We start from the raw sequence: 12982 nt of genomic DNA, 5'->3' as shown, positions 1-12982 counted from the left end.
AAATGATTTCTAAAAAATTATATACTTTTTCAAAACCATTGCAATGTTTACAAGAGTATAATCCTGTAAAATAAATTTGTTTACAGATCTGAATTTTAAAATAAAATTGTATTCATATTTTAAATGTGGAATATAAAAAAAGTAACTATTTATACCTTCATCCATACTTATATTTTTTTTTAGCAGTTTGAAATAACTTTAATTATTTTCAAAATCTACGACGAAACAAATTTTTCAACAATAAATAATATTTACTAACGAAAAAATCGATAAATGCCAACTTAAAGAAATACACTGGTCAATTTTCTTTCACTGTGTTGGTATTTATTGCGAGAAGCACGCGAGAGCATTAGTTTTGAGAGTGCTCAATTGTGCGAAGCGTTGCTGTAGTTGGAACATTCAACGTTGAGCATTATGACTTAGCGCACTCTGCTGATGCATTTGAAAACTAATTCACGTTCCAATTAAGCTTCAGCTTTATGCGGCATTATGCGGCACTGAGTTGCATTATGCTCTGTAATTGGAAAACGCACAGTGTAATGTGTATTATTTTTTTTCTTTTCGCCTATGGCACAGGCTTATAGTCTTTCAACCATACCGTATATGTGTATATTAATTAAAGTATAATAGAAAGAATGGAAGCCACTCTCGACTAAAATTTAAAGTTACACCCTCTTGAGTTGAGCCCCTTAACTAAAACAACAATATATATTATATAAATAGTTGATGACAACTTAAGATTTTAGGTTTGACTCCCGTACGTCAAAAATGAATTGAATTTTGACATACTGAAGTCATACTTGAGTTGAGTAGCGTCTTAGTACGCTTACTTTAGGTTGGACTCAAATCTCAATAACTCCGTATTCAACTATTCAAAAAAGAAGATATGTGATTTTTGCCTTACAAAATACGTTCATATAGTGATCTATAGCTACAACCTAAAGAGTCAATTATTTTGCCCATTTATAATGATTTCTAATACTAAAGTCAAGTACTAACAGATTAAATCACCGATCACGTTAGAGACCCAAAAGGTCGAGATGATGCTGAAGTCATTTATTTTATGATAATATAGTACTACTACTACCTGTGAGTTGTTTGATCGTAGCGTGGGTTAAGTTATAAACATGCATGGATGGGACAAAAATAATTTCTTTATACAAACACGTAATTCCTGACATTTTAATACATAGCGCGTTCAACCAAGCCTCAAACAGAACTCTCGTATTTAACATGTTTTATATTGATTACAAAAAAAAAAGGGTGCGTGTACTTATGTACGCGCGTAAGAAGTTATACTTCTTTGGCATTATTAAAAATAGTTTTTGATTGCATGCAAATAATTAATTACAATTAAATAATCAAAGACTGGAAAAGGAGTCATTAAAGTCAATAAAGTTCAGTTTACATTTGAAAAATTAATTAAATAAATATTTATTATTATTCTCTTACATTAAACAAATAAAACACTATTTATCTTTAAAACATTTTTATTTCATTATACTATTTATTTTTAAGTGACTGTCTTCATCAGAATTTCGGTTTGTAATTTTAAATTAATCATTACTTGGTTGTGCATCTACGAGGCTTCTCCAAAACTAAAACTACTACATACTTGCTTTCTGCAACAAATAAGAGAATATTAATTTAAGCTCTGTCCATGCAAAACTTAAATTTTTTTATAATTCATATTATAAATTTTTTAACACATTTATATTAATATAATTATATAAATGTGTTAATAATATAATTTGTAGCACATGCTACAGACCTGGATAGCAACTTTCTTTTATTCTATTTAGAGATAGAGATAATTTAAATATAATACCGGTGTCTTCCTTGTAGGTTTCTTTGGAGTTGTTTGGGGATTCTTGTTGTTCAGTTCGACATGATTTTCTTTAACCTTTCTTTAATCCTACAAAATAATGAAATTGTTAAGTTATGTTGTCACTGTTGTGCACAACTTTGTTTGGCTTTTTTAGTATTCAAGTTATGTCAAAACTGATTTATTACCTTGTCATTGTTGGCTTTTGGGATATCAATTGTTTCCAAAATGATTTTATTTGTAATATCCTGAAATATATAAATAACATCTATTAATTTAAGTATCATGGTGAGTGGTTCGCACTCAGGTATTAAGGTGTATTATACCCACTGTCCATTATAAGTGGGAATGGGCTCACTTCTGGCTGGACAGAGTTTCGGTACTACAAGTGCAACATGGATGTTTTGAGGTATTACAATATCTCTAACTACCTGTAGGGGAATAAAGTACTGTTGTGAGCATATGCCTATGCTTGAAAGGTTGAACCTTGAACATCACCATACATCATATTTATAATTAACATTCCTACCTCGACACCATCACAATCAAATTCATTGAAATCTACTTCAAACCGTTGCGGTATCATCTCTGCCATATCCATTGTGTCTCGAGAAGGTGATGGTGGCTTTGTTCCACCTCCAGTTTTAGATGTTTCACGGCGATAAGATGACAACTCTTTTTTTGTATTCAATTTAGTGCACTTCCACTGATTCATCAATTGTTTTTTGTCTCTTGTCTTTATATTTGCTAGATTAAATCTGAAAAATTACATGTTTTGATTAAATAATGTGGTCATTTTTTTGAGATGCAGGTACTTATTAAAATGTTTACTTCTCTGTTATATCGCTCCAAGCCTTCATTTTCTCCTTATTAGTATTCGTGCTTAAATCTTTGTTCTCAATTATTGATATATAGAATATTTCTAAAACGTTGCTGTAACAAACGCAATAAACATAAGCAATGAATAATGGTTCATGTTTCAGTTTTAATCAACAATAATACTCGATAATACCTACGGATAGTTAACCTCAATTGTATTGAAGCACTCAGGAAGGTTGGCACAGTTTTTTCACAAATATTTTATCATATTAATTAGTTTTGATTTAGATATTAAATTTAAATCACTTCTGATTATAATTCAGACGCACATATAAAATTCGCACTTGTATAATGAAAATAACTAGATACATAGATAATCTTTTATTTTATTTTAAACAATAATTCAAACTCCTATATTTGTTTAAAAGGTAAATGTCAATGTCAGATGTCAATTGTCATGGATATTCAAAATTCTTGTTAAGCTGCTAAGCGGTCGGCTCGCGTTAGCTTTGGTTGACGCACGTGTTAGTGAGATTTCCGTGTTTTTCTCGGAGTTTCTGTGATTTTCCTAAGCTGAAATAGTTGTTATTGTGCTATTTAGATAAAACTAACCCTATTGGTGCTGGTAAAGTATAAAATTTAAATTAATATAGTTGCTGCAGTTTTAGTAATATGGATCTAGATCCTGACCCCGAGCCTCCTGACCCGGGAACCTCTTCTACGTCTCGCAAACGACAAGGAGAGGAGAGAAATGAACCATCCTTTAAAAAAACTATTACGGATCCCGCTCAGGCGAACCCGTCTATACAACACCTTTATGTCCACCCCTCCTTCTCCGATGGACCTAGGTCTTACTCTAATGAAGATAAAGGTCCGTTCATTGTCCAAGTCTCCCGTGAAGTAGAAGACCCATCTTCTGGAGCCTCTTTACGTGCCATAACATTCGGCCAGTTTATGCATAAGCACAAAATTAATTCTATCATACACGATGGTGTAAAAAATATAGGCCGTAATAAAATCACCGTTGAGTTCTCTTCTGCTGAAGCTGCCAACAACTTTCTGGTCAACCCGGTTCTTAGTATGTGCAAGTTTAAAGCTATTATCCCCACTTACAACATTACCAGAATGGGGTTGGTCAGAGGTGTACCGGTGGACTGGTCAATGGACGAACTCGTGATTTCATTAGAGCTTCCTCCTGGATGTGGTGAAGTATTAAAATCAAGGCGACTGAACCGAAAAACAGTCACTGAGGGTGTCACCACCTGGGTGCCTACCCAATCTGTCGTCCTTACCTTCAGGGGGCAAATGCTCCCTGCCAAGGTTTACTCCTACCACACTTCCCTCCCTGTCGAAACCTACCAACTCCCAACCATACAGTGCCTGAACTGCTGCCGTTTTGGACATATCAAATCGATTTGCCGATCTAAGCCAAGATGTTACAGGTGTGCTCAGCCCCATACAGGTGATACGTGTGAAGTCACTTTAGAAAAATCCACATGTTTACATTGCTCAGGCAAACATTTTGCTTCTGACAAGGGCTGTCCAGAATTTACTCGACAGCAATCCATAAAAATGGTGATGTCCCAGGACAACATCTCATACGTTGAAGCAGCAATTAAGTTTCCTCCTGTCCGACGTTCATATGCTGAGATGACAAAAGAAATGTTTACCCCTCCTGCCTATTCTCTAAAATCTACTCAAAAAGCCCAAACTCCTACCAATGCCTCCTATCGCCAAACATTTTATCGCTCCCCTCGTCCCCAAGCTCCTCTAGCAAAGGGGTACGATAGAACAGCTCACCAGACTATTGTTGGTGAGTGCTCCTCATCCCTCCCAAATGGTTGTGCTCTCAACAATAATGTTGACACCCTTCCCTCTCAGGGAAAAATGTTAGAATTTATTTCTGAATTTCTTCTAAGTATTGTCGCTCCATGTAGCGAAATCCCCCTACCGCCCAACGTTGCCAAAAACCTATCCCAACTTTTTAAATTACTACAAAACGGACCCAATAACCCTAATTCAATGGAATAGTAAAAGCTTACGTTCAAAAAAACATGAATTAATTTCCCTCATAAACCTCCATAAACCCACGATTGTTGCCATCTCGGAGACATGGCTGAGACCTGGTTCCCGATTTCGGGTGCCTGGCTTTTCCTGTCTGCGGGATGACAGGAATGATGGGTATGCGGGCAGTGCTGTCTTTGTACGGCATTCCCTCCCATTCTCCCAAATTCCTCTCCCTACCCACAGCGATCAGATTAATGCTGTTGCTGTTCGTACCTTAGACATTTCTTTTGTATCTTTGTATATTCCTCACCCTTCTCCTTCTCTTCTTCCTGAGATACAATCAATTTTATCATCCCTTCCCAGCCCTATCATAGCCATGGGTGACTTTAACACCCATCACACTATGTGGGGGTGCCATGCTAGTGATAGGTTTGCTCCACTGCTGATTGACTTACTCGACGATGTCAATCTCTGCATCCTCAATGATGGCTCTCCAACTCGCAGGGTATACCCTAATCAGAATCCCAAATCTGCAGTGGATCTCACCCTCTGTTCCCCTAACCTAGCCTCGCAACTAACTTGGAACGCCCTTGAGTTCACCTATGGCAGTGATCATTTTCCTGTAATTATTTCATTAAATAACAAATCCTTACCCCCCTCTTACCACAACCCCCTTTTAAAATATAAACTCAAAAAAGCAAACTGGAAAGATTATGCTCAATCCGTTGATTGCATGGTAGACACTCTGCCTGATTTGGAATGCGAAGAAAATGTCTTGTCTTGCTATGATCTTTTTTTAAATTCTCTCATATCTTCGGCCGATTCCCAGATCCCCAAAAAGCACTCTCCTAAAAATCAGCTGCTTTCCTCTCCCTGGTGGGATGATGAATGCAGCGATTTGTTTGATAAGAGAATGGCTGCAGAGAAATCCTACTCAGCCAGTATGACACAGGAGAACTTTATTAATTACCAGAAGCTTGATGCTAAAATTAAAAGGTTGGTATCCAGGAAGAAAAGATGTAGTTGGATACAATTTTGCGAATCCCTTAGCCCTCGTTCTCCATCCTCTATTGTGTGGTCTAATGTGAGGAGATTCCGTCGTTCCCTGAACCATGTTAATCCTTCTTCAAATAACCCTTCTGACTGGCTTAACAACTTTGCAGATAAACTGGCTCCACCTTTCGCTCCCTATGTGGACTCATTTCTAAGTTCTACGCCAGCTCCGGCTAACAATGAAATGGATGCTCCCTTTTCTTTCTCTGAGCTTCAAATCGCTCTTAATGGTCTCAAAGATTCAACTCCAGGGGAAGATGGCGTTCCATATTCCTTCCTGACTAGACTAAATGACAAAGCTAAACTTTACTATCTAAAAATAATCAACAAAAGTTTTGAAACTGGTATTATACCGACATCTTGGACATCTCAAATAGTCATTCCCATTCTCAAACCTGGAAAAAACCCTTCAGATTCAAATTCTTATCGTCCCATAGCCTTGTCATCTACTTTAGCTAAAGTAACGGAACACCTTCTTAAAAACCGACTGGAATGGTTAATGGAAAGTAGAAATATTCTCCCCTCATCCCAATTTGGGTTCCGGAAGGGTATGAGTACCACAGACAGCCTCAGTATACTGACAACAGACATTCGCCTAGCCTTTACAAAAGGAGAGTACCTTGTGGGTGTGTTTCTTGATATTGCTTCTGCATATGACAGTGTCCTACTTCCAGCGCTCAGGCAGAAACTGCTTAAGCTGAGTGTTTCTTCGAGGATGGTACATCTCATATGTAATCTGCTATTTAGCAGATCTATTTTGATAAAGCATCAGAATACCTCTCTTCCCCCTAGACTAGTCTGGAAAGGTCTCCCTCAAGGCTCAGTTCTCAGCCCTCTGCTCTATAGCATTTATACCCATGACCTCGAACTGTCTGTTACCAGTTTTTGCAATATTTTACAATATGCTGATGATATTGTCCTCTATCACAGCTCAGGCAGTATAGGGGAAGTATCCTGTCGTATCAATTCTGCTTTGTATTATCTAGGCCAGTGGTTGTCTGACCACGGCTTGTCCCTGTCAGTGGGCAAATCTCAGGCAGTGGTGTTTACAAGGAAGAGATACATTCCCACTCTACTCATTTCATTTGAAAATCAAGCAATCAACCTGACAGATAAAGCAAAATTTTTAGGTATTTATTTAGACAACCGGCTGAACGGAATTGCCCATTCTGATCACATTATCAAAAAATGCGAAAAAGGTATTAACGTACTAAGAGCAGTAGCGGGAGTTTGGTGGGGCGCTCACCCCTATTCTTTAAAGTTATTGTATAATGCCTTAGTACGTAGTCATATGGATTACTGTATGTTTGTTCTGGATCCCTTTAACAAATCAGCTGCTGAGAAACTAAACAAAATTCAATATAGGTGCCTTAGAATCATTCTAGGTGCAATGAAATCCTCCCCCACTAATGCTTTGCAGGTTGAGTGTGTTGATCCTCCTCTACACATCCGCCGGCAGTATTTATGTGACCGCTTTGTTAGCAAGATGTTACAGCTATCATCCCACCCTCTTTGGCATCGATTATCCCAACTATCACATTCTCCTTGTACCCGCAACTCCTCTTCCTATCTGCTAGATAGTTATCTAAAGTTCACCAGCCTCCCTAACCCCCTGATATCTTTTCCAATAAATCCCCTGTATTCTACTTCTTATAAAGCCCTGGTATACAAACCTCCCATCATCACAGACCTTGGTCTGATCAAAGGAGCCCCAGATACCAACATCAAATTACAAAGCTATATTAATCAAAATTGGCCAAATCATCTTCTTATTTACACTGACGCATCAAAGCTGTCTCCAGACGGCTGTGTTGGTGCTGCCTGTTGGGTTCCTCGGTATAGAATTATCCTGAAATTTAAATGTCCTCCCGAATCTTCAGTGTTCACAGGAGAGGCTACTGCTCTATTGGAGGCAATCCTGTTTGCACACTCCCATAACATACAACAGACAGCTATTTTGACAGATTCTTTTAGTTGTTTAATGTCCATTAAAGAAAACCCATTTCGCAGCAAATCACGTTTTCCCATTATTCTAAAAATCAGGGAGACTCTGCTCTCTTGTAATCAAAAAGGATTGTCTATCATACTAGTTTGGATTCCTAGCCACTCAGGTATCCCTGGAAACGAGACTGCTGATTCATGTGCCAAATCAGCTGTTGAGTCAGGTTCTCTAGATCATTTTGAAAATTCAGCACAGGATCTTTGTACTCTTGCAAAGACATATCTGGACAGAACCTGGAAGACATTTTGGAATGACTCCAAATCGGTTAAGGGTAAGTTTTATGCTTCCATCCAACCAAACATACCAAGACAACCCTGGTTTTGTCATTATCGGAATGCAAATCGCTGGATTACATCCACAATCTCACGTCTTCGTCTTGGTCATGCTTGCACCCCTGTTCATCTAGCCAAGCTCCGGATAAGGGATCACTCTATCTGTGAGTGTGGCTTGGATGAAGGCACTGTATCTCACATTCTATTTAATTGTCCCAAACTAACCTATCCTCTCTATGACGTTCTTCCCCGTAAAGTCCCCCGTCCTTTAAGTGTTAAATGTTTGTTAATGTTTGTGTTTAGTCCATATTGTAGATTTTTATGTAAATATATAGAAAGCAATAAAATTAAAGTGTAATATATATATAAAAATTATTATAAAGAGGAAACAGTATTTAATAATGGTATTATTACTCACTCATATTTGTGTTGTCTGTGCAGTCTTAAAACTAACAATCGAATTGCAACTATTTTGTTTTTGTTTAGGTGCATATTCAAAATTAACTTAATTATTATTTTCACCGATCAATCTCCATCGTGCCTTCTCCATCTACACGACACTGGCGAAGTACCTTGTGCCCAGTTGGCACATATAAAAGCCATTAAAAAAAAAAAAAAAAAAAAAAAAAGCTGCTAAGCTAAGAAATAGAATATGCGTGAAGTTAGCTTATATTCTATTTCTTTTGTAGATTGCGCACGCTATAATCACACTCCGAATTTTGTGTCATAGGTGCGCGCGCATCGTAAAATTTCACTCTCATCAAATTTTCATAACGCGCCTAAAGAAGTATAACTTCAAAAAAAACAATTCTTTTTTAATATCAGCTTAGAGTACAAAAATGCCAGTTATAATAAAAAGCGATTTTGATCAAGGTATATTGTATTTATTTAGGTACTTATATCGCGCACCATGATTTTTTGCAATGTATTCTTGTATAGTTTATTCAATGCATTCATAAAAACTTATTAATAAATGTACTATAGGCCCCAACTAGTAATTGTGTTGTCCATGCCATTCCTGTCATAAAAATAAATATAAATAAACATAATAACACATTCTTTACCTCAAAAAATAAAGCCTAATATACTGTCTATGTCAATAATTATTATACAACAACAAATTATATTTGGATTTGTAATATATTTATACTAGGTAATAATGCTTTAAATATTTAAAAGTATAACATCATAAATACTGGACAGATAAGATTACTGGTGGTTTTGTTACAATAAGCCTAGCCTATTATAAATTACAAAAGTAAAATGATTCATTAAATTTCATCTTCAAACATTAAGAATCTTTGTAGGCTTATCGGTATTGGTAATGAAGGTATACATTGATGTAGTGGTTTTTGTCTACAAAGTAATCTAATTTGAATCCTACAAATATCTAATAGACTAAAAGGTTCTTTACATATCTGATGCAACCAATATGCAGTTGTATCTTTTTTTGGTAAAACACAACACTGATCAAGTTCCGGCCTGTAATGACCTGCTTTAAGTAATAGTCTTGCTAAATGATTTGTTGCTCTTTGTTTAACCATTGTTAGGTTGTCTAACCCACATGATTGAAAATCAATTGTATTAACATCTGCTCCATGGCGGATAAGTAATATTGCTGCATGATCCTTTTGTAATAAGAGTGCTCTATTTAGAGCTGTGTCGCCAGTTAAAGCTGTTGCATTCATGTCTATTTTTCTCTCCAGTAATAGTAAAAGTAATTGTTCAAACTGGTTTAGGTCTTTAAAACTTTCAACTGCTATATGTAAAGCATTAGAACCTGTTATATTATTACAAATATTTATATTGGCTTTCTTATTTAATAGTTCTTTGAGTATTTCAATGTGTGATAATCTAACAGCTAATAATAAAGCAGTGTCCCCTGCATCATCACACAAATTTATACCTCCTGTTTGATTAATAAGCATTCTGACTATATCTTTTTGACCTTGCATTACAGCATTGTGTAAAAGTTTATGAGAATGAGTAACTCGAGCACCAGAACTTAACAAAACTTCTACAACTTGAGCATACTTTTGCCATACAGCTTCACATAGTGGAGTATACCCATGGATTTCTTCACCATTAACATTGGCACCAGAAGATATTAAATATTTTATCACATCAATGTGGCCTCTTCCAGTTGCCAAGTATAAAGCAGTTCTTTCATTGGTATCTCTAGCTTCTAAATTTGCTCCATTAGAGACTAAAATTTTTACTAATTCTAAAAATCCCCTAGAAGCTGCAAAATGCAATGCGGTCATTTTTTCATGTGTTTTATAGTTTATGTGACTTCCAGCTGACAACAGCATATTAACGATTTCAACATTGTTTCTTATAACAGCTATATGCAATGCAGTAAGACCATCTCCCGCGGTCACATCTAATTTACTACCAGAATCTAGTAATAATTTTACTATTTCAGTATGTCCTTGCTCTGTTGCATAATGCAAGGCTGTTCTCATATACGCATCTTGTTGATTGATTCCATTAGTAACCTTTGATGCTGAAGCTAATGCAGCACCTGTTTTTTCTAATATAGCAGCATACCACCTGTAAATTGATGACCAAGTTTCATCTTCATGTGTTATAGGTGCAGCTGTACCTATATCCTCATCCCATTCCAGATCAACATGAAGAGATGTAGCAACACAGGTTGCCTGAGGTTTTGTGTTACCTGCTTTACTGTCATCACTACTAGAACCATCACTATTCAAAGATACCAAGATATCCTGATTTTTTTTTTCATTATTTTTAATTTCCTTGCCATTAATATCTTGCTTATGACTTTGATAAATTTCTTCACTTCTATTTTTACATTTACTAACACTTCCATCATGAGGTCCAACACTTTTCAATTTCCTCTTATGTGACCTATTACACTTCTTATAAATGATTCCTTGGTTTGACGCTTCATTTTCACTATTTGAATTAAGTAACATTTGTACAATGACCATGTTACCCAATTTAGATGCTTCTCCCAAACACGTTTTTCCATGGCTAGTTATTTTATTTGGATTTGCCCCCCTAGAAATATGTTGTAAAATAGCATTATTATCACTTTTTATTATGTCTTGAAGCAATTTGTCTTCTAAAGACGTTTCCATGACATAGGTATTCTGACTACAAATTATACTTTTGACCAGCTTAAAACAGTATGTATTTACTTAGAGGGGAATTAGTTTAAACAATAGCATGAACAGCTAATCCTGTGCAAATACAACTAATTATTCTATTTTGTATATTATGTATTTGGTTAATTTAATATTTATCAAGAATGTACAGTTTACATTTATACACATTACGCCATACACAAATGTACATAATATTATTATGTTTTTTTATTATTTTATGTCTGGTAACGAGACCTTTAAACCAAAATATTAATCAATTTAAGTAAACAATAACCATAGACAAATAAACAATAACCAAAATTAAGTACAGAACACTGGCTACTGCAGTTACTGGGCAGTGTGACCGTTTTACGAAATGGTGATCTACTAAAACTACAAGGTGCCAATCCTAATTAATACCAAAACACATGCTGAATAATTATTATAAAAATAAAAAAGTAAAAGAGGAAATTTTTATTAAAACACTTATTATCAGTTACTTTTACATTTTACGAGGTGTGTAAATTACCTCATATATGAAAATTTTAAAATTCAACTTGAAATCGCTTGAGAATCGATTATACATGTGTGTACAACTGTGTATGAATTAAATGCATTGTTTATTGTTTAATTTGTGTTTGAACTGTGTATGAATGGCTCCAGTATGAATAGGTGCGTTTTCCAATTACAGCACTAGAGCGCATTATGCGGCATAATGCTCAACGTTGAATGTTCCAACTACAGCAACGCTTCGCACAATTGAGCATTCTCAAAACTAATGCTCTCGCGTGCTTCTCGCAATCAATACCAACATAGTGACGGAAAATAGACCAGTGTTTTTCTTTAAGTTGGCATTTATCGAAATTTTCGTAAATTTTCGTATAAATAGTTACTTTTTTTATATTCCACATTTAAAATATGAATACAATTTTATTTTAAAATTCGGATCTGTAAACAAATTTATTTTACAGGATTATACTCTTGTAAACATTGCAATGGTTTTAAAAAAGTATATAATTTTTTAGAAATCATTTAAAAAAAATTACTCAAAACGTAAATGATGTAAACTTCTTACATGAAACTATATATTTTACTGTTAATTTACCTTGTTAAAACCTTATATTCTTTAAAGGTTTTCTATTATTTGAGTAAAAAAATGTTAATGAAATAATTTGATTATTAAAATAAGCGTAAAAAGTTTTCAACCAATTATTATTGTTAACCACATTATTTATACATTAATGAGGTTGCTAACTCCATTCAGAACATTTTTTTTCCAACACTGACTTAGCGCACTCTGCTGATGCATTTGAAAACTAATTCACGTTCCAATTAAGCTTCAGCATTACGCGGCATTGTGCGGCACTGAGTCGCATTATGCTCTGTAATTGGAAAACGCACTAGGTAACGCGACTGAATCTCTCGGCTGCATTTCCAGACTCTGGGGCGATCGTCAACATCCTCGACTGTTATGTAAAGTGAGAACTGTAAAGTGAGAACAAACCGTGATCCATGTGTCAAATTATTTCAGTATAAGTAGTATTATTATTATTTTGTATGCTGCTCGCTTAAATGTCATTGCTTGTGGCGGCGTCCATGCGTCGGGTTGTCTCTCTCCCTAAAATATGGCGAGGGGGCCGATGGCTGGCCATGCGTCATACTCGTGAACGGGTGCTACTTGTGGTGACTGGTCGTACTTCAAATGTAAACTGAACTTTTTTGACTCTGACTCCTTTTCCAGTCTTTGATTATTTAATTGTAAAAAATTATTTGCATGCAATCAAAAACTATTTTTAATAATGCCAAAGAAGTATAACTTCTTACGCGCGTACATAATTATGGTCTACGTATTAATTATTATAATTTGTCTTTATTTAAAATATATATTAAC

At 35.4% G+C, this 12982-nt stretch overlaps 1 protein-coding gene across 1 annotated transcript; it reads right to left on the bottom strand.

The window, feature by feature from the left end:
* Positions 1-8840: 8840 nt before the first annotated feature.
* Positions 8841-11404, bottom strand: LOC125052525 (putative ankyrin repeat protein RF_0381). Its single transcript, XM_047653421.1, has 2 exons — positions 11387-11404; positions 8841-11005 (listed from the first exon to the last, which is right to left on the bottom strand). Exon 2 carries the CDS (start codon positions 10933-10935, stop codon positions 9250-9252), a length of 1686 nt encoding a protein of 561 aa, XP_047509377.1. The 5' UTR covers positions 10936-11005; positions 11387-11404; the 3' UTR covers positions 8841-9249.
* Positions 11405-12982: the final 1578 nt, after the last annotated feature.

The sequence above is a fragment of the Pieris napi genome, chromosome 9 (assembly GCF_905475465.1).
Source record: "Pieris napi chromosome 9, ilPieNapi1.2, whole genome shotgun sequence".
Lineage (NCBI taxonomy): Eukaryota > Metazoa > Arthropoda > Insecta > Lepidoptera > Pieridae > Pieris > Pieris napi.
Note: the sequence above shows the minus strand (reverse complement) of the source record. Positions and strands in the feature narration are given on the sequence as shown.

What these genes read in the sequence shown, in the direction of transcription:
- LOC125052525 (XM_047653421.1), bottom strand. Translation starts at nt 10,935, where the DNA reads ATGGTCATTGTACAAATGTTACTTAATTCAAATAGTGAAAATGAAGCG.